The sequence below is a fragment of the Cnephaeus nilssonii genome (assembly GCF_951640355.1).
Source record: "Cnephaeus nilssonii genome assembly, chromosome: 5".
NCBI lineage: Eukaryota > Metazoa > Chordata > Mammalia > Chiroptera > Vespertilionidae > Cnephaeus > Cnephaeus nilssonii.
Window position 1 is genome coordinate 33,040,979 of NC_137076.1, and position 27,638 is coordinate 33,068,616.

General features: G+C 39.3%; 1 protein-coding gene across 3 annotated transcripts; it reads left to right on the forward strand.

Moving 5' to 3' along the window:
• The first annotated feature begins 848 nt into the window (after positions 1–848).
• ESCO2 (establishment of sister chromatid cohesion N-acetyltransferase 2) lies at positions 849–26,493 on the forward strand. Of its 3 annotated transcripts, none has more exons than XM_079770774.1 (11): positions 849–890; positions 2,250–2,318; positions 3,460–4,291; positions 6,499–6,592; positions 9,420–9,477; positions 12,608–12,734; positions 14,206–14,337; positions 15,405–15,494; positions 16,396–16,539; positions 18,480–18,655; positions 24,764–26,493. In XM_079770774.1, exons 2-11 carry the CDS (start codon positions 2,266–2,268, stop codon positions 24,894–24,896), a joined length of 1,839 nt encoding a protein of 612 aa, XP_079626900.1. In that variant the 5' UTR covers positions 849–890; positions 2,250–2,265; the 3' UTR covers positions 24,897–26,493. The 3 variants fall into 3 exon arrangements, with proteins under 3 accessions (XP_079626900.1, XP_079626901.1, XP_079626902.1); XM_079770775.1 differs by lacking the exon at positions 849–890 and adding an exon at positions 927–1,053; XM_079770776.1 differs by lacking the exon at positions 849–890 and adding an exon at positions 988–1,036.
• Positions 26,494–27,638: the final 1,145 nt, after the last annotated feature.

Sequence of the window (27,638 nt, forward strand, 5' to 3'; positions counted from 1 at the left end):
CTGTGAGATGGGACAAATTCCAAACCCGTCAATCTCAGATCGCTTTCTGCTGTAAATTGGTAATGATTTTACTCCGGTAAATCTATTACTCTTATTTCATAAGTTAAATTTATTTAGAACTAAAAATGTTCCAGAGAGTACCAGGAGCTTGTAACACAAAGATACGGTAAAAGTAATAGCTAACAACCAATGACTGTGTTAGGAACATTCCAGCTCCCCAAAAGAACCTAGTTATATCCTATAAATAGTAATTGTTTTCAGGCCCTCTGTAAAATGGGAATGATAATACATCTCCCATAGATTGTGATGTGGAGTAAATAAAACAAAACACGTAAAGCGTGCAAGAATGTCTGGCACATACCAGCTATTAGTGCCATGATTTAATTTTTTAAATTTAACTTGAAAAAAAATTTGCTAGAAACCTAACGTATTACTAATTTAAAAAAAAAAGTTTAACGCTAAGGCTTCAAATTTAAAATATAAGTGCCTCGAGAATATCGAAAAGGCTATTTCACAAAAACATCTTACACCAAGTGAACCCCAGGATGTTCAAAAGGGCACCTTTATTTTACGGAAAAACTACAACTCCCAGAACGCACCTAAACAAGGCCTGGGGATCTAGGACCCGGCGTGGCCGCAAGGAATTGTGGATGGCTTTCGGGAAGAAGAGAACATTCGGCCGCCCAAGGGCGGGAGAATATTGGAGACCGCCTCTTTAGTGGGTGGGGCAATAACTAGAGTACGACCAATCACCGAGTCAGTTTCTGGAAACTCTGAGAAGCGGCGAATCAGAACGCAGCAGCTTCCGCCTCGCCTGGCGCGGGATAATTTGAATACAGTGGCGGAGCAACTGGCTTGGCTGAGGAGAGCTCGCCCGCCCGGAGGTGCAGGTAATTGCCGCCGAGGGCTGCGGCTGGGGCTGGAACGCGGGGAGCTGGAGGTTCTATAGAACGTGGCGGGGCTGGCTGTCAAGGAGTAAAAGAACTTTTTCTCTGGGCTTGGCGCGTCGGCGGCGTGAGACCGAAGCCACCAACCGGTTCGGCACACTTCCAGGTCACCGGGGTTCCTGTCTTCCCTACGCCGGGGTTTCCTTGGCTTTTTGCCCCGAAAGGCATTCTTTTCCTCGTTCAGTCTTACAGGGGTCTTCTCTTAAGCCGCAGCTAGACATTAGTTCCCAGAGACCCGGGTCTTCGCGTTTAACTTTGAAATCACGCTTGTGTCATTTTTAAAAAATATACCTGACCCGAAGGCAGGGCAAGAGGAAACTTTTACCGAGCAACATGCCATCTGCTCGAGAGTTAAGTGGCATGATTGTTTATTTTCAGCCGCCTTCGAAGGCCAGGGTATTTTATAAAAGGAAACTGGCGGCCCTCGCCGGTTTGCTCGCTGTTGAGAGCATCGGCCTGCGTACTGAAGGGTCGAAGGGTCTCAGGTTCTACCCCCGTCAAGGGCATGTATGTGGGATGCTGGCTCATCCCCTCCCCGTGGGGGCGTGTTGGGGAGGCCACCAGGCGAGGTGTCTCTCTCACATGGATGTTTCTCTCTGTCTCCCCACCTCCCTTTCATTTTCTAAAAAAAAAAAAAAAAAAAAAATGCCCTCGGGTGAGGATTAACAACAACAAAAAAATAAAATAGTGACAAGGATAACATAAAAAGGGAACAAGCAGCTTGGTCCAGGCTCCTGGGCTAGTAAAATAGGAGAGGATTATGCTTTCCCTGTTCTCTTGCTGGATTCTGGTGAAAATGAGAAACGATTCCCTGGATGTGCAGGTTATTGAGAAACAGTTACATCAATCAGAAAATGTGTTAAGTGGAATATAAAGGAAGCATAGATGGATTGGAAGCATAGGGCAGCATCTCACAGTGGCAGGGGTGGGCTGAGGGCAATGGCAAGGGAGGCGTTCCAGATGAAAAGTGTTTTTAAACTTGGTAGGAATTAATCAGGCTAATTACAAGAGAACGTCTGCCCTGAAATGGGGTAAAAAAAAAAAAACTTCCTTTCTGGTAGGGTCATTTCCCTGCTTGTATTTCCTGTTCTAATTGCTACTGTGATGTAGTGTTTTTCCTTTTCTTTTTTATGTATTTTAAATCTTTATTAAAGTAATTTGCTTTAAAAATTATCCTTTTCTTGAATCTATAACCATTACCCATCTGAAAATTTTTTCAAACTTTTAAGATATAATTTTGGTATACTGGTTTTTATGCACATTGGGTGAATTTGGTCATTGTAATTGTCTTGTTGCTTTTAGGGCTTCAATTAAGAAGATGTCAGCTTTTACTCCAAGGAAAAGGAAGCAGAATTCTTTGAACTGTGACAAGTGAGTCTCATCCTATGGGTAGAAATTCAGAAAAGAAGAATTCACCTTTGGGCTTTCTTACCTTCTCTTAAAATTTCCCTTCTTTCACTGGCCTACTTCTTGTAGCTATAATAGTATTTTATATTCTAAATTCTAGTCTGGGAATACTGTAAGCTTTTATAATTAACTAGAGGCCCAGTGCACAAAATTTGTGCACTTGGGGAGTCTCTCAGCCTGGCCTGCGCCCTCTCGCAGTTCGGGAGCCTTCGGGGGATGTCCGACTGCTAGCTTAGGCCTGCTCTCTGCGGGGAGTGGGGCTAAGCCAGCAGTCAGACATCTTAGCACTGCCAAGGAGGTGGGAGTCTCCCACCACCGCCACTGCGCTTGCCAGCCGTGAGCCCAGCTCAGGGCTTTTAGCTGAGTGGTGCTCTCCCTGTGGGAATGTACTGACCACCAAGGGGCAGCTCCTGCATTGAGCGTCTGCCCCCTGGTGGTCAGTGCGCGTCATAGTGACCGGTTGTTCCCCCATTCAGTTGATTTGCATATTAGCCTTTTATTATATAGGATTATTTAATGCTTTTGCCAGGGAATCAGAGAAAGAGCTATTTCTCTGTGGCTTCGAAATGTATGTTAAATCTTTCATTACCTTGCTCCTTTCTACTCTCTTATGTAACACTTAACATAGCATTTTGCATACAATAGATACTTGTTTGTAAGCAATCCTAGAAAGTCTGTGTACTTAGTACTTACTACATGTCATACCAGAAATAAATTACTCCCCACAGAATAGGCCCTAATTACATAGAATTAATCATTTTAGGGGACTTATAGCCACTCGAGCAAAGTATATGGGCTATAATTTGTATATGGCCAGGACTTTGAAATAGGTTTTAAAACACTCACTTATCTCAAAGCTTCTTGTAAACTGTTTTCACAAACACTGTCTTTTGAAAAATAATTGAATGCTTTGTTTGGTAAAAACATAATTTGAGAATCCTACTTTTAAAACTAATAAATAATGTGTGTGAATGGATGTTTGGTGGAGAGGATGTATTGTTTTGTAGTGTGACCATTGGGTAGAATTGTTTATTACTTAGCAGTAGATTGACATAAAAAATTGAAGCAAAATAACAGTTCTTAACAATGGACTTTTTTTTTATAGCCTATTATCTGACATTTCATCAAAGAAATTAATTTTGGATTTTACTGAAAATATATTTTCATCACCTAATAAAAAATACATTTGCCAAAGTAATGAAGAAAATGTGCATTGCTCTCAACAAGGCCATTTCACTTCAAGTCTGCTCAAAACAACTAAAACAGATAGATTACCATCTGCAAATCAAGGTTCACCTTTTAAATCTTGTGTGTCTACTGTATCCTTTTACAACAAAAATACTAGTAAGTGTTACCTCAATCCATTGGAGAGAAAGATGATAAAAGAGAGTAGATCCATTTGTCTAAAAACTAATAATGAAGATACATCTTTTCCCAGTGTGACAGAAAAAATGCAGGAAAAAACAACCTGCTCCAAGAAGATGAAGAAAAAACCACAGAAGAGTTTAACTGCTAAGTGTCAACCAAGTTATAAGTGCAACAAGCCTGTATCAAAGAATTCTAAAAATTCCAAGCAAAATCGAGTGGCCTACAAACCAATTGTAGAGAAAGAGAATAGTTGTTATTCAGCTGAAAATAATTTAAATGCTCCTCGAGTTCTAAGCCAAAAAGTCAAACCACAAGTAACACTCCAGGGTGGAGCAGCATTTTTTGTTAGGAAAAAATCGTCTCTTAGAAAATTGTCTCTGGAAAACAAGCCATTACTGGGACTCACCCAAGAGAATAAATCAGAAGTGATTAAAGATTCTGATGTGGAGACTGTCAATGAAAGAAAAAGTTTTGAGACAAGGCAAGTGCCAAAGTGCTTGTTGCTACAAAAGGAACTGAACATTGAGCTGCTGGGTATAAGAAATAAAAATGAAGAGAAATTAATAAAGGTAAAGAAAACTAAACATACCATTTTAAAAACAAAGTTGGCTATATAACAAAACTTCAATATACATACTATATATGTAACATAATTGAACAAAATGTTTTTTTTCTTTGCATTCTGGATGACTGCTTTTATGAAACCAAATAGTTTAATCACTATAAAGAATTTAGAGGCAGGATGGAAAGATGGGATATTTCTCCCCTTTTTGGCTTAAGGAAGCCTACCAACATTTCCTTGGCATTAAGGTATACATTTTATTAAATTTCCTCATGACAAAACTGAAGTCCAGAAAAGCTTAACAACTTTTATTCAATAGTGTTTTTAGAAAGTAGAAATAACAAAATTCATGTAGTAGGTTTCCAGAGTATGAGCATATGGTTTTTTGTTTTAGCTTATTGAAGTACTAGATTGTAGAAAATTTAGAGGTCACAGAAAGTATAAAAATATATCTTCTGTAAACCCACTACTTGGAGATGATCACTGTTAACATATAGCTAGTTGGATTTTTGTTTATTTTTTGTAGTATGTTTTCATGGTTGCCATTCTATGCTTTTTGATCTTACTCAAATTTAACACAGCTAGCCCACACTAGTGTTGTCTGTTAGAAATAGAATACCAGCTGCATGTAATTCAAATTTTTTATGGCCACATTAAAAAGTTTTTTTTAAATGTTTAGCCTAATATATATATATATATATATTTATATATATATATATATATGTATATATATATCTGTGTGTGTGTGTATATATATATATATTTTATATATATATTTTAAATATATGTTTATTGATTTCAGAGAAGAAGCGAGAGGGAGAGAGAGATACATACATTAATGATGAGAGAGAATCATTGATTGGCTGCCTCCTGCACAACCACTTCTGGGGATCGAGCCCGCAACCCACACACCCTGATCTGGTTCATAGGTCGACGCTCAACCACTGAGCCACAACAGCCAGGCCAAAAACCTATATCTTGATGGGGTTTTGAATTTAGGTTACATGAGTATATAAGTTTATCAAAATTCATCAAACTGTATACTTTATATCTATGCACTTCACTGTATATAAAGTGCCTAAATTTTTAAAAATTTGGGGGACCATTCAAGCTAAAATCCAGCACCCAGTTATCTCCTAGTTAGTATTCTCTGTATTTATTTGGTAGAGTGACATGACAAATTCGCTGAATGCTCTTTTCTGCTTTATTTTCTGAGCATCATTTTAAGGGGCTGGATATTAGATTCTATCTAGTTGTCATCAGTCTGAGAAGCTGCGCTTTTGTGCATCTTAAATTTGTGGAACTAGGCTCTCCTCTCTTAAGATTTTATTAAGTACTCACTACTAGTATTCATTTCTACTAGCTAGGGGTGAAGCCTGTTTTCATTATTGGGTTAAAACCTATCCCCAACTCATTATGGAGCCCTACAAAATGGCAAATTGATGGATTGTCCCATCTCTACTGAGAAATTATGATCTTGTAAAACAGCTCTACTTTAAGCAAAAGTTTTTTTTTCCTTTCCCACAAACTATATTTTCTAAATTTCACCAAACTATAGTGTTAGTAAAATTTGTCAGAATTTTTTTCTATTTTGCTTTTTCCACTTCCCAGCTCCTGCCCAAAAAGTGGAGTTAGAAGCCTCCCCAACTACTCCAGAGTGTTCTTTTTATGACAAAAGGTCCCTTTCCAGTTTGGTGGCTACTGGGGAAATTTTTGCCATTTTCACTAATTATTTTTGTTCAATTACAGAAAGGATGTTCAATAAGCTTAAGTCTGCCATCTTTATCAGAATTATAATACATTTTTTATAGGATGACAAATTACAGACTTGTCTTTTAACTGTTTTTTTAAAAATTGATTTTAGAGAGAGAGACATCATTGAGAGAGAAAATATCATTGGGCTGCCTCCTGCATGCCCCCAACCTGGGCATGTGCTCTGACTGGGAATCGAACCAGCAACCTCTCAGTGCACGGAATGATGCTCAACTAACTGAGCCACACCAGCCCAGGCCACACTGTCTTTTAAAGGGTTATGTATACTTAGTAAATATGCAGGAAATTCTCCTTAAAATAGGATGAAAATTGAGAATTTAAAATCATGTTATAAAATAATTCATAATAAATTAGATATTTTGATTTAGAAACAGATCTATTGGAATTCATTCACTAAGTGGAAAATGGTTTTCTTAAATTTTACCTATTCATTATCTTCAGGATTCATCAAGTGGAGTAGTTTCTTCAAGGGAGTATAAACCTGAAGAAAATAAGTGTTTTTCTTCAGAAGATTCTCACAGTGAAAACAAGGCAGGTAAGAGAAAACTTCTCTTCTCAAAATGAGTTTATTGACTAAGGATAATACTTCATTACATGTATCAATATAAAATCATATACAATAATATTTTGGTATATATATATATATACACACACATATATACAAACACAGGCACACATACTGATATATATATATCAGTATGTGTGCCTGCGTTTGTATCTTTGTGTTTCTTTTGGTGACACTATTTTGTGTGATAAGCAATGCAGTGCATTTTGTTTGGGGGTTTGTTGTTTTCAAATGCATTGCATTTTTAAAAGGAGGAGACAAGGAGGCCTTAGATTGGAACTTGGTCTATGGGATGTGGCCAAGTTACTTAAACACCCTAGAGCTTGGTGTTCTCATGCCTACCCTACCTATCTTTTACCCTATTAAATAATAGGAAGGACTAAAAACAATTTATATTATAGATTTGATCAAAGTGAGATATAAGTGAAATTTACTAAGCCATGGAAAGGACACTGAATTGAGCATCAGGAACCTTGAGATTTTGTCTAGGTCTGCCACTAATTAACTGTGGGATCTAGAGAAGAGATCTCTAAAGTAAGGGGGTTAGTCTTCATTTGTAAATTCCTCTTCCTTCTGAAATTCTGTTATTAACTTATGGTGTCATTTTTCAATTAAATAGTGTTTACTAAACTATGAATTTATAAATAAGTTAATTAACATTCTATTTACAGATTCTTAATAACTTTACTTCATTGGTTATATCTATAAACTAGAGGCCCGGTGCATGAAAATTCATGCACTGGATGGGGGGGTCCCTCAGCCCCGCCAGCCCCCTCTCACAGTCCAGGAGCCCTCAGGGGCAGGAGGCGACCCAGCAATCAGGGGAAGGCAACTCCCCCATCACACCTCTGCTGCTGCCACTGTCGGCAGTGCAAGCCTTGGCCAGCCCTGGTTACCTGAGCCTCGGGCAGCCCTGGGCGGCTAGGCAGCCGCCATCCAAGGCTTGCCTGCACCTTGGCTGTTGGCTGGGCAGCCACCATCCGAGGCTTGCCTGCGCATTGGGCTGGTCCTGGGCGGCTGGGGGACTGAGGGGACTGGGGGACTCTGGAGGCAGGCGCGTGGAGTGGCTGGGCCCACCTGGGGGCAGGCCCGGCCTTGCTGCGCGCCTGCTGCCCCAGCAGGGCTGATGGGACTGGGCACCACCATCTAGGGGTGTGGGTGCCACCATCTTTGAGGGCGGGGCAGTCAATTAGCGTATTCCCTCCGTCTTGGCTGTGGGCACCACCATCTTTGAGGGCGGGGCAGTCAATTCGCATATTCCCTCCTTCTTGGCTGTGGGCACCACCATCTTTGAGAGCGGGGTAGTCAATTAGCATATTCCCTCTTTATTGGCTATGGGTGCCACCATCTTTGCGACGGCATGAGGGTCAATTAGCATATTCCCTCTTTATTAGAGGCTTTGGAATTACATTTAAATTCTAGGAGTAGACATACTATATATGTCTAGGTGAGAAACTAGCTCATAGGAAGAAAACAAAAAATATATATAAAAACTAAAAGCAAATCTGGAATAATAACCCTTATGAGGACCTAATTTTACTTATATATAAACTAGAGGCCCAGTGCACGGATTCTTGCAGCGGTGGGGTCCCTCGGCCTGGCCTGCGGGGATTGGGCCAAAACCAGCTCTCCGACATCCCCTGAGGGGTCCCAGATTGCAAGAGGGTGCAGGCCAGGTAGAGGGACCCCACTGGTGCATAATCGGGGCCAGGGAGGGATTGCAGGAGGTCTCCAGGGCGTGTCCGGCCCATCATGCCCAGTCCCGGTCAGCCAGACCCCAGCAACAAGTTAACCTACCAGATGGAGTGTCTGCCCCCTGGTGGTCAGTGCAAGTCATAGCGACTGGTTGAATGGTGGAATGGTTGGATACATTAGGCTTTTATTATATAGGATATAATTTTATAAATATATATTAATATAAATATTTGTATATGATTGTTCATAATGTAATAGCTAACATTACTGGATGCTGAATATGTACCAGGCAGTGCTAAGTATTTAGTATGCATTATGTTTTACCAAGGTTTTGCTATCACTGATACAATGGAACATGTAACAGAAAAATAATGGATTTCTGTTTACAGTAGTTATAAAATTTTCTTTGTGTTTATTTCCCATGTATATTTTTGTTGAACTGTATTCAGATCTTTTGCCCATTTTGAATTGGACTGTTTTCTTATTGTTGAGTTGTAAGAGGGTTTTTTGTATTCTGGATACAAGTCCTCGATCAGAAATAGGATTGTAAGTATTTACTCCCACTCTGTGGCTTGTCCTTTCATTTTCTTAAGTATTTTTTTGCAGAGCAAAATGTTTAAATTTTATAATTCCAACTTAATTTTTCTTTCATCTATTGTGTTTTTGTGTAAAAACTTAGCACTAAACCCAGGTTCATGCAGATTTTTCTCTTATATTTTCTTCTAGAAGTTTTATAGTTTCACACTTTACATTTAAATATGTGATCCATTTTGAGCATGGGTATATATGTAAGAATAGTCATTCTTTTGCATATGGATGTTCAATTGTTCCAGCATTTGTTGACTATCCTTTCTCCATTGAAGTACCTTTGCCATTTTGTAAAAAATCAGTTGATTTTATTTGCATGGGTCTGTTTTTAGGCTCTCTATTATGTTCCATTGATCTATTTGTCTATCTTTTTGCCAATATCATACTGTCTTGATTGCTATTACGTCTTAACTTTAAGTAATGTATTTGATCTCATTAGCCTTTAAAATCTTAAGATATAAAGCTTTGAGTTTATTTTGTAATACAAATTATTGTCAACTTTTCCCTCTACCAGTTTCTTCCGAGTCCATTGTCTATCCCATCTTCAGTGCATCTTCAGTCAATACAAAAAGGTAGGAATTGTTTTTATTTTAATGTTCTATGATTATTCAATTATTAGAGGATTGGTGCACAAATTAGTGCATGGGTGGGGTCCGGCCAGCCCTCCCTGATGGGGGCTGATCAGGGCCGGGTCGGCAGGGAGGGGAGGGCCCGAGTCAGGTTGTGGGGGGTGATCAGTGCCCTGATCGAGCTGGTTGCCGCCACAGTGAGCATCATAGCAGCCGGTCCTTCCAGTTGTTCTGTTGTTCCATTCTTGGCTTTTGTATATATAGATGAGTCCTGTGGATCTCTTTTTCTTTCTTGTACTGTTTAATTTGGAGAGCAATTTTTCCTTTTCCACTAAGGAGAAATTAAGAATAGAAGATGAAATCATATCTTTTCATAGAAACTTCCTAAGAACCTAAGAGTTGAGAGAAGAAAAAAGATTTTTATGAGTTTGAGAGAAGAGAAAGGTCTTTATAATTGCCAACATTTTTATGTATAACCTGGCCCATAATAAGCAGTCTATATCCATTATCTCACTTAGTCCTCACAACAACCCAGAAGGAAGATGGCATTATCAATTCCATTTTTAGCTGAGGAAACTTAGTAATTCAGCCACAGTTACACAGCTATTAGGTGGCAGAACCAGGACTGGAATCCACATCTGAATCAAAGTCCATTAGGCTATATTGCCTCCCCTGGGTGATAATATATTAGTAATAGTTAATGTTTAATGAGCACTTACAACCTTATGATGTAGGTACCATTATTATCCCCATATTATAGATGAGAAACTCAGGCAAGAAGAGTAAGTAATTTGCAGCAGCTTGATAAATTCCTGAAGCTACCCCTATCCTGGTCAAAGCTAAGAGTGGTGTGTGGGAGGCATGGATAGATGTGAGCATGGTAGGTGGAAAGTGCTAAAAAAGAAGTTTGTTATGGTCTGAACATCTTGCTAAGAAGCTTTGGTACTTCTCTTCCCATTTGATGATAAATAACTACAGGTATTGAGAAAGGCACTTCCTAGCTAAGTTCTCCTATTCTTAGGTGTTTCTCACCTTAAATCACCTGAGAGATTGGGTTGGGTGGACAACTTTTCCTCTCAAAGGCCATAGTCCTATTTTTTTCACCTTTCCCTTTTCTCATCTATGTCTTCCTTCATGACTGTTTATTAAGCGTTGAAATCTATTACAATTAGCTGATAAAAGTGTGTAAACTCATTTAATCTGGCATAAGGAGATATTAGGGTACTATTGGTTGAGTCATTTGAAATAGCTCTTTTATAGGACCTAAAAGGTCAAATATCATCAATATATAGGACCTAAAAGGTCAAATATCATCAATTTCTTGTGGTTTGATCTATTACTTTAGTTAGACTACAGATTCTCTGGTTCACAGTTTCACATTCATTTTTTGTTTGTTTATTCCTTTATTTGGTGAACACTTACAAAGTACTATGTGGTATTGAACTATACTGAGTTTTTAGAGCTGTGATGATAAACAGTACGTGGTCCTGCTACGATTAGAGGAGGATAGGCATTTAAATGAGCATATATAATAAAGTGTTAAAATTGCTAAGATAGAAGTAAAGCGATTGTGGTCATGCATGCTGGGATGGGAAAAGATGAGTCACCTTAGCAAAGGTGGCATAAAGAAGAGGGTGTCAACAACCTAGCTAAGTGTTTTCTATATTACATGTATTTACCATTAATAGCATTTCAAATCAGTTTAAGGGCATTATATCCAGCATTTAAATGGAATCATGCATCTCTCATATAGTGTGCTTAGTGAAACATTTTTTTAGTTGTGTGTGTGTGTGTGTGTGTGTGTGTGTGTGTGTGTGTGTGTCTCTATTGGTCATGATGTAAAATATAATTTTTACCATAGGTTTGCGAAGTCATTTTGAAAGCCATTCTAATTAAATGATCACAAAACAGTTTGGCTTAGCTTAAAGCATTAGACAGTTTTTTTCCCCAGTGTTTTCTGTTTTAAATACATTTTATTGATTTTTTACAGAGAGGAAGGGAGAGGGATAGAGAGCTAGAAACATCGATGAGAGAGAAACATCGATCAGCTGCCTTCTGCACACTTCCTACTGATTATGTGCCTGCAACCAAGGTACATGCCCCTGACCGGAATCGAACCTGGGACCCTTGAGTCCGCAGGTCGATACTCTAGCCACTGAGCCAGTTACGGCTCCCCAGTGTTTTCTCATCAGATTTTGTTTCTGTTTGAATCTCTTGCTTTAGGCACTTGGTTTGTTTCCTTGCCTATTTTCTCTTACCTCTACTCTAAGGCAAGGATTACAAACTCAAATGCCTACAGAGCCAGGCAGGCTGGGTGGAGACTGGAGCCAACTGGAGAATGCATGCCCCATCTAAAAGAGCATGTGCTGTTTAGATTGATCTAGTAGGTTCTTAGAAAAAATAGAGATCTAGAGATCTTATAGTGTCTCTTACAGTGTTGGAAATATATATATTTTTTCAAGTGAAATCTCTAGATTTTTAAAATATTGGTAGCTAATCCAAAGCTTTCAACACCATGGGAGTCATTCAAAACATATCTGCTAGCTGACTTTAGCCTGAGGGGGGGGCTTCAATTTGCAACCTCTAACATTGTTTCCTAATGGGGAAAAGTTTCCTCGACATCTATCCAGCCAAAATTTTTTTCCCCTAGGAATTTGAGAACAAGTGCATGTATTAACCTCAGCCACTGCCCAAGTAAAAAGATGTTTATATGCTGATGGCTAACTTCCTATGGACTTACCTGTAAGCTTTAACATTAGAGTCTACTTATTTGTGTGGTATTCCAGGAATTTCTCTAGACCTACATGGTTAAATATCATCCTAAGTTTTGATAAAGCAAACAAAAGATTATTTTTTACAAGTGAAATCAAGTTACTAAGGGATCCTGCATATGTACATCTGATACAATTGATGAAAGTCCCTCGTGTTTGTAGTTTTAAGATGAGGATTTGAGTTACCACCATTCTTTACTAGTTACTTAATCCTGAGTAAATTACCAATCCTCTCTGAGTGGGTCTGAGGTTTCTCATTGTTCCTGGTATTATTACTTTATCAAGTTATTGTCTATAAAAAGCACTAAAAATTGTCAGGTGCTCTGCAGATTAAATAATGTTTATCAACTTTCTATTTTAAGATCTCTAGTTGGAGAACAGTCTTCTGTGGCATCCATCACACCTACTAACTTCTTGAAACAGACCAATACACAGAAAAGTATTAATGCCAGAGATGCAAACAAAGAAACAAAAATCCAGCTCGTCATTGTGAGTAGATTCAAAACAAAGCTCCTCCTGTACGTGGCTCTCACATATAGAACCTGTTGTCTTAGCTTAGTTAATATGGGTTATAGATATTCTGAGTTTGTAAATGCCAGCTTTGTTGGAGTGGCTGCGTTTAAAGCTAGTCAAGTATATTTTCAAATTGATAGTGTTGGGCGAAGCTAGTAATTTAGCAGAGTGCTGATGAATGAGTTGTATTCAAATAAGGAAGATTATTGTTGATTAGCAAAAGATTTAATGAAAATAGCTACATTGTATTAGACCTGGGTTTGGCAAATTATGCCCATGGGCCAAATCTGGACCATGGCCTTTGAGCTTAAAATGGCTTTTACATTTTTAAAAAGTTAGCGAAAGGAGAAGAATATGTGACAAATCATATGTGGTTTGAAAAGCATAAAATATTTACTGTCTGGTTCTTTGCAAAAAAGTTTGCCAGCTCCTATATCAGACTCTTCAGAACCAAGTATTTTTAGTAGCATTAAGTAAGGCCTTATTAGATAGAATGCAGATTCATTAATGAGCCATGACATTGAATATTCCTGACTTCCCTATATTCGTTAATTTATCTGTGCTTTCCCTTAACTATTATGTATTATATTTATTTTTATCAACTCCTGGGGCAAAGAATTTTTATATTCCTAAACACTTAAGGGAAAAAAAATACATAATGATATAGAAGTTCTAAAATTTTTGCCCTTCCTCTTTGAAATAAGACTTTTAGGTCTCTATTTAAGAGCTTAATAAAGAAGTTTCCATTATTCATCTTAGCTATAAATTTTATGATTTAATCTTATACTTCTTAGAACTATGGATCTGCCTAGCTAAAGAATCTTGAGTTTTTTTAAATTCTTTTTTTCTCTCGTAAGAATCTTGAGTTTTTTGAAAATATATATTTTTATTGATTTCAGAGAGGAAGGAAGTGGGAGAGAGAAACATCAATGATGAGAGAGAATCATTGATCGTCTGCCTCCTGCACGCCCCGCACTGGTGTTCAAGCCTGCATTCCAGGCATGTGCCCTGACCAGTTTTCAGTAACCACCAGAGGCTCTCCCCGACGATCGTGACCAGCACCCTGCCTTCGTCTGGCACCCCTATTCACTTGATCCACCATCCCGCCATGGCCGACACCTGCCATGTTCCCAGCTCTGCCACCTGCTGCCGATGCCTGCCATATTCCATGTGCTCCCCCTGGTGGTCAGCGCATGTCATAGCAACTGATTTTTTGATTGTTTCGCTGTTTGGTCTCTTTGCATATTAGGGTTTTATATATATAGATTGCATTTTTACGTCTTTTTCATTTTGTTTGGGGGGGGATATTATAACTAAACTTTCACTTAGTATTTCACTTGTGCTAGCATAAAAGAAAAATAAGGAAAAATTTGAATGAATGGTTACATGTATTAAATGTAGATCTATTTGTGATATGTTTAGATGTGGCCTCCCCCTTCATTAACAGGACGCAGGTCAGAAACATTTTGGAGCCACCATGTGTAAGGCTTGTGGCATGATCTATACTGCTTCCAACCCTGAAGATGAACTGCAGCATGTTCAGCACCACCACAGATTTCTGGAGGGAATCAAATACACAGTAAGTCAAAAAAATAGCCTTTCAATTTGTTCTAAAAGTAAAAGTGCTTTAAAAGATATACATATTTTTTTGCTTAAATATTGAAAGATCTGTATATCCATAAATATTTCATCATCAACTACAGTTTTGTTGTTCTTAATATTTGAGGCTGACAGTATTAAAAAGTTAACTTTTTTTTTTTTTTAAAGTGCCATTTTAAACTATCCTACTATAAGAGAAATATTGTTCTAGGTTAAGTGAATACCCTGTATTCTTACCTCTAGCTTTCTGAACAGAGTTGAACAGTCAACAAAATTCAAAGACTTGAGGATCGTCGTCCCTCTCCCCACCACCACCATTTTAATTTCTTCTTTATAGAAAACAGCTTTTTTATGACTTATCCAGGATTTTCTTTTTCTGAGAGGAGACATTTCTTTATCAAGCAATCAAGCAACTTTCTAGTCCAAATACATCCTATTGTGGGCCTTATCTTTATGACTGATCCTGCTACTCAAATCATCCTTCTCTCCACCATCCTCCCACCCCATTTTTATTGCTGTAGTTCATACCTTCATAATATTTTTAGCCTGGTTTATTATCCTACCCCTCCCCTACTTTCCCACTCCTAATAATTTATTCTTTTCCAAGTAAGTAGGTATGATGTATCCTACATATTCCTATGAGGAGCACTTATTTGACTTTGCCTTGTTTCATAGTAGATTATGTATCTCTTATATAAAAAGCACATGGCCATAACGCCGTCACGACCAAATGAGCAGGGGCTCTCTTTGCGGGCGGGGCATGGAGTGAGCTATTAGCAGCAGAGAGCTACGAGCTGTGGAGGGCGGGGCAGCAAGCTACTAGCGACGATGGGCGGGGAGGCCAATGGAGGCAAGCGGAAGCGAGCTATGAGTACACGATTTTGTGCACGCTGGGCCTCTAGTATACATCTATCCCAGTAGGATGTCGGCCCCTTGAGGACAAGTACTTTGTTTAGGGCATCTTTTATTTCCCTTTCCCCATTTTTTTTAGTTAAATTTTGTTGTATCTTTTAAAATATCACTTACTCTTCTTTTTGTCTTCTCCAGGGGTGGAAAAGAGAACGTGTAGTAGCAGAGTTTTGGGATGGGAAAATTGTGTTGGTCCTGCCACATGATCCAAGTTATGCTATCAAAAAGGTATGGAACATTAGCTTTTTAATTGTTCTCCTATTCCCTCCATCTCCCCCACCAAGAAATCACATATGTTGAAGTGGGAACTACTTTTGTTGATAGATAATCCACTTTGGTACACATGTAAGGATGACTTTCATACTAGTTCATACAAAACTAGCCTCAGAATTTCATACTAGTTCATACAAAACTAGCCTCAGAATTACAATTCAAGTATTGGAGATTAAAGACAATAGCGTTAGCCGTAACCACTTTGACTCAGTGGCTATTACATCAGCCCGCAGATTGAAGGGTCCCAGGTTTGATTCAATTCAAGGGCACATACCTCGGTTGCAGGCTCATCCCTGGCCCTGGTCGAGGTGAGTGCAGAGGCAACCAATCGATGTCACATCGATGTTTCTCTCTTGCCCCCTCCCTTCCACTCTCTCTAAAAATCAATGGAAAAATATCCTCAGATGAGGACTAACAACAACAAAAATAGACAACTTTACCTTTACTTGTGAAAAACATAAACTTACTGAGAGACGAATGGCCCCAGAGTCTGTTTTTTATGTTATTGTTGCCTGTGTTTCTTGGGCTACATGTTTAGCCCCAGTGAACCGTGAATAAAACTGAAACAAAATCTGTTTTGGCACTTGCTACTTTTTCTCCCTCCCAGGAGTCTGAATTTCTTCTCCTGAAAGTGATCTTTAAAATAGGTTCTTAGAAACCTGTTGTTTCCGAAGTGGCAGATACATGCATCAATAATGAAATGATTGCGGGGGGGAGGGGGTTTGTAAATTTAGGAAATAGAGATAAAATAGGCTAAAATTATAGTAATCATAAATTTTGTATGTATAATTATATGTAGTTTCAATTATAATTTTTAAAATATATTCACCTCTTTTGATTTTTTTACTGTCATTAGGTAGAAGAAGTGCAAGAACTTGTCGATAATGAACTGGGCTTTCAGCAAGTTGTTCCCAAATGTCCAAACAAAACCAAGACATTTCTCTTTATATCTGATGAAAAGAGAGTAGTTGGGTGTTTAATTGCAGAGCCCATCCAACAGGTATGTTGTAAGTCTTTTAAATTATTGGCATAATTTGTGAGCAAAATAGTTAGGGAAAGTCTCAATAAGTCTCAAGCATTTAAGACTACTACCATAAATAACATTTTTTCCTACTAAAACATCTTTGACCATATGAATAATTAAAGTTATTTCTGTTAATATTTGATATTTTGCCCTATATAAGTAGGGTAAGTCAATCTTATGTTCATGTAGTCATTTCTATACCTGGCCTATAAACTATGGTGATTCAGTGCCCAGTTATTGAATATTGGCTTATTGAAAAAGTCATTATTTGTCCCTTAATTAGAATCTATTTTAGGTACTAATTAGCATTGTTCTAGAAAAGGCATTGGTAAATTTGTCTGTAGGCCAAATATGGCTGCCACCTATTTTTATAAATAAAGTTTTATTAGAATATAACCAAGCTCATTCATTTCTATATTATCGGTGGTTGCTTTTGTGCTACAATGGCAGGGTAGAATGGGTGCAAAGAGCCTAAAATATAATTTGGCCCCTCACAGGAAGAAGTTGTCAACCCTTATTCTAGAACTAGAGGCCCAGTGCACAAAATTCGTGCATGGGTACGGTCCCTAGGCCTGGCCTGCGATCAGGGCCATCTTCCCCAGCTGCCAGCAGCTGGCCCTTCCCCCCTGCTGCCACCCACCCCCAGTTCCCCGTTCGCCATCAGGTGATTGGAGCCTGCCGACCGAGAGGTTAGCTGGCAGGCCCCCATTGGGCGATGGGGCCTGCGGGCTGGGGGCAGCTCCTGTGTTGAGCGTCTGCCCCCTGGTGGTCAGTGCGCGTCATAGCGACCAGTCGTTCCACTGTTCAGTCAATTTGCATGTTACCCTTTTATTATATAGGATAGAGATCGTAGTTTTTGCCTTCAAGGAGCATACAGGGTAATCTTTAGCTAGAGATTTATAGTTGAAATGTGTTCTTATCTGATTGTATCATATTGCATACTTATGTCTCCTTCCTTTTAAAAATACTTATCATAATACATCTTGAAATGAAACTAGCATAAATTTATTTTATACTTTCTGGTGGAGGGAAAAGGTGGGTATAGTTATAAAGAGGTAGCAAGATGGAGAATTTTGTGATGATGCAATACCTCTGTATTTTGAGTGTGATGGTGGTTAAATGAATAATGATAGAAAGTAATGAGTTGGCATGAAAGTATACACATACATTATACCCATGTTTTCTTGCTTTTGGTATTGTATCATAGTTATGGAAGGTATAACCCTTGAGGGAAACTGTTCTAGTTTTCAACTTCCTGTGAATCTAATTATATCAAAATACAAAGTTTTCTTTAAAAGCCTTACATTGCCACCCAGGTGGTGTGGTTCAGTGGTTGAGCATTGACCTATGAACCAGGAGGCCACAGTTGAATGCCTGTTTAGGGCACATGCCCAGGTTGTGGGCTCCATCCCCAGTAGGGGTCATGCAGGAGGCAGCTTATCAATGTTTCTATCTCCTCCTTTCCTCTCTGAAATCAATAAAAATATTTTTTTTAAAAAATAAGCCTTAGCTGCCAACCAAATTTCATAGTTAACATGTAAAAATCTCCTTTGTGTTATCAGTTTTTAAAAATAACATATATACATTTTAGGCTGGAGAGAATGAGAGAAGTATATGTATTTTATGTACTAAAACTCAAGAGTCTGATTTTTTTACTTTTTAATAAAAGAGAGAAGTTTCATAATGGTGTGTAATACACTGGCATGTTGGGAATAGCTCAGTACTACTAGTAGTTTTTTCAAGCATTGTGTGGCTGAAAGAACAAGTATTGCATAAATATGAACAAATTTTAACATTTTTGGTGAAGGTATAATAATAATAATTCTAAATTCTTAAGTTTTGTTTAAGGAATGGTTTTAAAAAAGAAATGTGAACTTATCTGTATTAACTCTAGATGCTTCAATATATCATTACAGGCCTTCCGTGTCCTGTCTGAACCAACTAGTCCAGAATCCCCAGGCTCTAAAGAATGCCATAGGGCTTGGCGGTGTTCCAATGTACCAGTACCTGCAGTCTGTGGAATAAGTAGGATCTGGGTCTTCAGATTTAAGAGAAGAAAGCGCATTGCAAGACGACTGGTAGATACGCTCAGGTAAGAAATAAAATGGATTTAGACCTAGATTAGCTTTCCCAGAACCTTTTCTGGCTCATGACCCAAAGGGATGTTGATAAGACACTGCTATATAAATTCTATCAAATCAGGCTAAGTAAGGTTAAGTGCTGGCAATGAAAAAAATATACTCAGTTTAGGGCACATACCAGGTCTGAAACATTCTAACCCAGTGCTTTCACACTACCTGCAGTGAAGTTTGTTACAGACCAACACTTTAATAAAAGAAAATAAAGATGAATTGCTAGAAAATTAAATAGAAAAACCAAAAATAAAGGAAAATGCCCTAATTTTATTAGATTCAAAAGATGTAAAATTAACATTTCAATAAATATATTTAACACAGTTAAATATAAACATAGTTAAATATAAAACGAAGGAAATTTTAAAAAGAAAATAGAGGTTTAAAAAAATAATTACAGAAATTGTACTGAACCGCGTCCATCATGGCCAGGGGTGAATCTGAGGAGGGGTGGTGAAGGATTAAAGAAAACAGACAAGAGAATATACACTAAAGTGGCCAGATTATTATGATCTCTGAACGCATAATAATCTGGCCACTCAGTGTGTGTGTGTGTGTGTGTGTGTGTGTGTGTGTGTGTGTGTATTAGAGGCCCAGTGCATGAATTCATGCATGGGTGGGGTCCGGCTAGCCTGGCCAGGGGCAGGGGACATGGGCGGTTGGCCAACCTGCCTGCTGGTTGAACTCCTGGTCGAGGGGACAATTTGTATATTAGCCTTTAATTATATAGGATAGGATATACACCGAGTGGCCAGATTATTATGCGTTCAGAGATCATAATAATCTGGCCACTCAATGTAATTGGGGCCAGGTAGGATCACTGTGCCTGGATGAGGAAACAGTGACACAGCCTGTAAGCAGAAGCTTTATTTTATATCAGATCACACAAAGCAAAACAAGGGCAAGATGTTTACAGTGTTCTTTCGAGTTTCAAATCTGCTTCTTTCCTGTTGTTGCCATTCTCTGAACTCTATCAAGCCTTGTTTTGGCAGCACTTGCTGCACACACACACACACCGCCCGCAGCCCACATTCCTTAGCTACCTAGGACTGCAGGGTGGACTATAAGGTCAAGCTTACAACCATAGCCTTTTGGCTATAATTGTACTGGGAGGGCTTTGCCCTCCAAGCTAGGACTTGTATGTGGCTTTGCCAAAAGTCAGTCCAAGTCTTGAACCTGTCTAAATGCTGTAGCCGCTCTCCACGTTGTACATGTCCATTGATAGTGTGTAAGTAATTCTTACTATAACTCATAACTAAATGTAAAAGCAAATTAGTAAGACAACCCACAGAATGGGAGAAAATATTTGCAAATAATTTACCTAATAAGGGTCTATTATATCCAGAATAAAGGAACTCCTTTAATACAATAATAAAGACATAACCCAAATTAAAAATGGGCAGGATTTCAATAGATATTTCTTCAAAGAAATACAAATGTCTGATAAACACATGAAAATATGCTCAACATAATTAGCTATCCAAACGAAATCACAAATCAAAACCACAAGATTCCACAGTTCATATCCACTAGGATGACTAATCATAAAGGGAAAATAAGTGTTGGTGAGGATGTAGGGGAAATTGGAATCTTTGTACTTTGCTATAGTAATGTAAAATGGTGCAGCAGCTGTGGAATGCAGTCTAGCAGTTTCTCAGAAATAAACTGTTACCATATGACCCAGCAATTGGACAAATAGCTATATATGCCAAAGAAAGGATAAGTCCACACAAAAACTGGTATATGAGTGTTCATAACAGCATTATTCATAGTAGCCACAAAAGCAAACAGCCAAGTTCATGATTAATGGATAAATATAATGTGGTATATCCATACAGTAATATAGTAAGACTAGAGGCCCGATGCACAAAATTTGTGCAAGGGGCTCAGCCCTCGCAGCCCCGGCTTTGTCTGGAAGGTTGCCCGGATGGTCATTCTGCTGTTTGGTCTAATTAGCATATTAGCTCCTTATTATATAGGATATTATTTAGCCACAAAAAGAAATGGAGTACGAGACATACTACAATATGGGTGAACCTTGAAAACATTATGCTAATTGAAATAAGTCAGTCGGTTTCCAGGGACTGAGAGACAGGTGAATGGAGAGTGACTGCTAATGGGTTCAGGGTTTCTTTTTGAGGTAATGAAAGTGTTCTGGAATTAGATATTGGTGATGGTTGCACAGTTTTGTGACTATTACTAAAAAAGGACTGAATTGTACACTTTAAAGGATTGAGTCTTATGGCATATGAATTATATCTCAAAACTAAATTAGTGACTCTCCATTTTAAACTTCTATGTGTTAACACTGCATATTGATACTTAACGTTTCTAATGTGACAAATGAGCTTACTTCTTGCTTACGTTAATTTACCTAGTCTAGGTTGGATAAGTGAGCTTCACAACACTTCTATTGACTTCTATCCTACCTAATAATAGAGTAATATGCAAATTGACCGTACCTTCGCTATGCCCACGATTGGCCAGGAAGCACGGGGGGGCGGGACTCGGGGTGGCCAGCGTGGCTGATTGGCGACGCTGGGGTGTGGCCTTGGGCAAAAGCGGAGAGGCTGCGACGGATGGCAGGCAACTGGCAGTCAGCTCCTGCGATCCGTCGCCGGGACACTGGGGTGCGGCCAAGCCCAAGGCCGGAAAAGCCTCCTTGGGCAAAAGCAGAGAGCCTGCGACGGATGGCAGGCAACTGGCGGTCGGCTCCTGTGACAACCAGAGGCTGACCAACTGGAAGTCAGTGCTGGCCCCGCACCCAAGCAAGCGGTTAGGGGCAATCAGGCAGGCAGAGGGGTTAGGGGTGATCAGGTAGGCATACCAGTGGTTAGGGGTGATCAGGTAGGCAGGCAAGTGGTTAGGGGAGATCAGGTAGGCAGACAGACCCTCACTGGGCTGGCCCCATCCCCAAGCAAGCTGTTAGGGGCAATCAGGCAGGCAGGCAAAGTGGACAGGGGTGATCAGGTAGGCAGACCATTGGTTAGGGGTGATCAGGCAGGTAGGCCAGCGGTTAGGGGCAATCAGGTAGGCAGACAGCCCCTTGCATGGCTGGCCCCACCCCCCAGCAAAGAAAGAGGGAGGCCCAGGCCAGCCAATCCATTGCACCCCAGCCTGTCACCTGCAGAGGGAGGCCACCGGTGGCAGGGGAGGGGAGGCAGTGCTGCACAGATGGCAAGCAGTGGCAGCAGCGGGGGTGGGGCCAGCTTCCTGCAGACCTGGGAAGGAAAGACCCGATAGGCCCTGATCTCAGGCCAGGCCTAGGGACCCTACCCGAGGGGTCCCAGATTGTGAGAGGGTGGTTGGGCTGAGGGACGCCCCCGAGTGCATGAATCTTCATGCACTGGGCCTCTAGTACTTAATAACAGATTACAAACCAGAGACCGACTACACCTTAACCAAACCAAGAACCACCCTTTGAGTAGCACTATTCTAGCCCTTTCAGTTACATACACTTTTTAAGTAAGAGCACCAAAGACCATTGTGGGGATCCAATCTTTGGCTATAATCCTGCCCACCCATAAAGGGGAGCATTGAGAAACATTGGTGTCTATAGAGATTTTTATTGGATAGTTAGTTACAAAATACCTCTACTTTCTATACTTTATATTAAGAGCTACATAAATTTGATATGAGAAATAGCAGTATCTAAGCTACTTCCAGCAGACCGTAGTCTAGTGCTTCTCAAACCTGAAAGTGCATATGAATCACCTGGGATCTTATTAAAATGCAGGTCAGGGTGGGGCCTGAGATTCTGCATTCCTAGTAAGCCCTCAGGTGATGCTGAATGTTGCTGGTCTATAGATCATACTTTGAGTACTAAGGCATCTCTAAGCAATAACAAATGAGAATTAACCTTTTGCCCTTGGATGTCGAGTGTGACTTGACACGGTTAGCATCGGTAGCAGGAATCGAGAAAAAAGCAAGCAAGTGCAAAGGGTTAAGTTGCCTTCAAAGGAGAAATAAACACATTCATTTGAGAACATATCTGTCTTTTCTCACACATCTGAGTTGAAGGTACAAGTAACATAATTGACAGCTCATCCTGTATATGAGGAGACTTAGGTTGAATTGTCTCTTGTTTATATAGGCAATATCTATATATATAAAAGCCTAAGCGACCAAACAACTGGTGGCTATGATGCGCACTGACCACCAAGGGACAGACTCTCAATGCACAGGATTGGGCTCCCTCCTGTCTGGATTGGGGCCTGCAGGGATCAGGCTGAACTGGCTATCCGACATCCCCTAAGAGGTCCTGGATTGCGGGAGGGCGCAGGCCAGGCCAAGGGATCCCACCAGTGCACGAATCCGTGCACCGGGCCTCTGGTGTTTAAATAATCACAAGAGTAGAAAATTATTCCTAGTTTAACATTTACTGTATGTTCTTTGTACTTTTAAGAACAAGGATATTCTCTTACATAAGCACAGTTCAGTGATCAAATTCAGGATATTTAATATGGATACAATGCTTCTGTCTAATGTATAGTTCATATTTCAGTCTTGTCATTTGTCTCAAGTGTCCTTTATAGCATTTTTCCCCCTGTGCAGGATCGAATATTGCACTGAAGTCATCATCTCTCTTTAGTTCTCATTTTCCTTAACCTGGAACAGTTTAGGCTTTCTTTGCTTTTATGACGTTGAAGAATTTGAAGAGCACAGGCCAGTTACTTTATAAACTATCCCTCAATTTTGTTGAATTCTTTCAACCATTTCATCTTATTACTTTTAATCCTAATTGAGCTCTGGATCAGGGAGAGTTTAAGTCAAAATATGGAATAGTTTTTGCCTTCTTTCCCCCCGAAAAAAAATTTTGGTTGCCTCCCAAAATAAACATTGGGAGAGAGTTTTTGCCTTCTTAAAGCTCTGAGTGTGTGGTGTAGTTGAAAAGAATATAATATTGGTTATTGGTGATGGGTTTCTTTCATTATCTACTAGAGGCCCAGTGCATGATTTAATCATGCACCTGGTGCACCAGCTGGCTGTCTGTCCGCTGGTGCACCAGGCCTTTCAAAAGCCTCCGGCGCGGCGGAGGCTTTCTAAAGGCCTTGTGCCGGAGCGGACAGACAGCCAGCTCCCCCGCTTTGGCTTTCGATCGTGGGGGAGCTGTCTGTCCGCTGGTGCACCAGGCCTTTAGAAAGCCTCCAGCGCAGCCATGGCTCAGCATCCTGCTGGCCCAATCAGCTACCCCGGCCACCCTGAGTCCCGCCCCCTGCGCCTCCCGCTGGCCCAATCGTGGGCGTAGCGGAGTGATGGTAATTTACATATTACCATTTTATTATGTAGGATGGTTTTAATTAATCTATGTTTTTTTTTATTAATCCCCACCTGAGGATATTTTTTATTGATTTCAAAGAGGAAGAGAGAGGCAGAGATAGAAATATCAATGATGAGAATAATCATTGATTAGTTGCCTCCTGCATGCCCCGCACTGGGGACCAAGCCCACAACCCGGGCATGTGCCCTGACCAGGAATCAAACTATGACCTCCTGGTTCCTAGGTTGGCGATCAACCACTGAGCCACACTGGCCAGGCTCTATTGATTTTTAGAGAGAGTGGGAGGGAGGGGAAAGACAGAGAGAAACATTAATGTTTGTCGATTGGTTGCCTCCCCCACGTACCCTGACCAGGGCTGGGGATCGAGCTTACAACCAAGGTATGTGCCCTTGACTGGAATTGAACCCACGACCCTTCAGACCCGGGGGCCAACACTAGCCACTGATCCTAACTGGCTAGAGCTATTGATGGTTTTTAATTAGCAATATTACCTCTTATTAGTTGCTCATTCCTATGCGTCATCTAGAGTCAGCTGGTTGTGATTCCCTTTATCTCAGAAGAATTTCGTCTGGACCTCAGCTTTCTCTGTGAAATAGGCTTCCATCTCTAAAATCTAAAGCATTAAGTCATTTTATCACTAAAAATGTGGATTTTAATCGAGTATTTAGAGAGATTGAATTTTTATATTTGGATTGCTAAAATAAAGTGTGCTCATGTTTAATCAAAATTGTAATTTGGTTCCATTGTTAAATTGTCTTTTCCTATTTTTTTTTTTTTTTTTTTTTAGGAATCGCTTCATGTTTGGCTGTTTTCTCAGCACTAATGAAATAGCATTTTCTGACCCAACACCAGATGGCAAGTTATTTGCAGCCAAGTACTGCAACACCCCTAATTTCCTTGTATACAATTTTAATAGTTAAAGCCAATTCCAACTGTAGAGTAATTATATGGATGAGTTAAGACAGTTTCTTATCATATAATAACTACTTAGCAAATATCAAAATAAAAATACTGAAATGCACACACACACACAACCTGGCTGTTTTAATCCTTATGAATTGAAAAGTCAGGGATAGATTTCTTGAAAATTATCTGGAGATTCAAAGAAAGGAAAAACCTTTGGATGATGTATACTGACTAACACTCTGAATCCTTAATTATGAAACTTTGTAGATATAACTGGAAAATTACTTGCCCCTTACATAGGAACACTGACATGTTTTCCATAGAAATGTGACCCCTTACATTTTATTAAGCACTTTTGAACCAGGATTATCTCATGCTTAATCAGAAGCAAACAGGAAAATTTAAAGACAAATAATTTCCATGCCAGTTTTTAAAAGTAATTCCTGAATTCTATACACAGAATTCTCACCTTATAGGTAGCAGCTTAAATATATTCAGAAAGTCTTTAAATATCTAGTTTGTAATAGGGAAACATGGTAAAGAATAAGATTTTCATGTACAACAGAATTCTATAGCTTAATGTTTTAAACTTTTTAAAAATCTTTACTCAGAAGAAATTCTCACCAGATTTAATTAAAGTTAAACCTAATTGCACTACTGTCATTTAATTTTTGGTGTATGGATGTTAATTATGCTACTTATCTTTAGTGTACTTACTACTGCTAATTGAAATAATCAACAAAATGGATGCCCAATTGGGATTAGATGATTCATATTGTTACATTGTAAAATTTTTGCATGTCTAAAATACATCTTATTTGTTCTGAGATATCTAACAAAATGTATAGTATCAGAACCAAGGTTAGTGAATAAATATATCTAGGTTGATGGGCCAGAGAACATGACATTATATAGATACACCTAAATGTTTTAATCTCTCTAAAAATCAGTTTTCTAGTATAATTCTGGGTACTTTGGAAAGCAAAGAATTATTCAGATTGTTGATTCTAAAAAACATTTAATTGCTATCTGGCAATAATACCCTAGGGAAATAGTTTTCCAGGTTATAACTTTATGTAGAATATGTTCATTACATTCTTTTATTTGCCTGTAAATTAACATGGTTCCAAAATTTAAAGGCTTGAGTTCCAAAAAGAATGTGGAAGTGTTAAAATGTGTATAATTATGCAAACATCTTATTTTCTGCACTACTGTTTTTGTTTTAAATATTTTATTTTTAAAATTTTATTAACATTATTTGCTTGTTCAATGCTTTTGTGATGGATCAATTAAAATTCTTTTCAATATTTTCTTTGTCTATTCTCATATAATAGAATGTACTGATTTTCTTAAGTTATTTTTTGTGGCTATAAAAATAGTACATGTTCCCCCAGTCAGTTGGTTAGAGCATTGCCTCAATATGCCAACTTTGCAAGTTTGATCCCTGGTCAGGGCACATACAAGAATCAACCAATGAACGCATAAATAAGTGGCACAAATTGATGTTTCTCCCTTCCTCTCTCTAAAATGAATAATTATTTTTTAAGTGCATGTTTTTGATTGTTTAAGTAAAAAACAATCTAATCATTGAAAATATATCCATCTACACAAAAACTGCACACAGATACTTATAGCAAGCTTTATTCATAATTGTCTAAACTTAGAAGCAACCCAAGATGTTCTTTAGTAGATGAACAAAGAGCTACATCCAGACAGTGGACTACTATTGGGCACTAAAAAGAAACCACAAAAAGGCATGGAGTAACCATAAGTGAATATTAGCAAGTGAAAGAAGACAGTCTGAGGCTACATTCTATGATTCCAACTATATGACATTCTGGACAGGCTAAACTTTGGAGACGGTAAAAATATATGTGGCTGCCATGGGTTGGAGGGAGTAGGTGGAACACAGGATTTTTAGGCCAGTGAAAATATTGAAGTACTAAAGGCCCGAAACACGAAGATTCGTGCAAGAATGGACCTTCCTTCCCCTGGCTGCCGGCACTGCCTTTGCTCTGGCCGGAGCCGCCTTTTTGCTCCGGCCCAGAGCCACCTTTCCGCCTTCCCACGCTGCCCAGAGGCCTGGAGCGGCTGGGGCGATGCAGAAGGCCTGCGTCATCGCCATGACAACGATGCAAGCTCAGCACCTGTGTATGCAAATTAACCCACCATCTTTGTTGGGTTAATTTCCATACTCACTCCTGATTGGCTGGTAGGCATCACGAATGTATGGTCAATTTGCATCTTACTCTTTTATTAGTGTAGATACTGTTATATGGTGGATAGATTTTTTTATTTTTTAACCTTTTGCACTCAGATGTCGAGTGTGACTTGACACGGTTAGCATTAGAATAAAGGAATCGAGAAAAAAACAAGTGAGTGCAAAGGGTTAATATATTTTATTGATTTTTTACAGAGGAGGAGAGATAGTTAGAAACATCGATCAGCTGCCTCCTGCACACCCACCACTGGGGATGTGCCCACAACCAAGGTACATGCCCTTGACCGGAATCGAACCTGGGACCCTTCAGTCCGCAAGCCGACGCTCTATCCACTGAGCCAAACTGGTTTCGGCTGGATAGATGCTTTTATACATTTGCCCAAACTCAGAATGGATACCAAGAATGAACCCTAATTTGTCACTGTAGATTCATCAGTTGAAACAAATGTACCACTGGTTGGGGATGTTGATAATAGGGAAGCTATATATATGTAGTGGCAGTGGGTATATGGGAATCTGTGTATCTTCCTCTTAA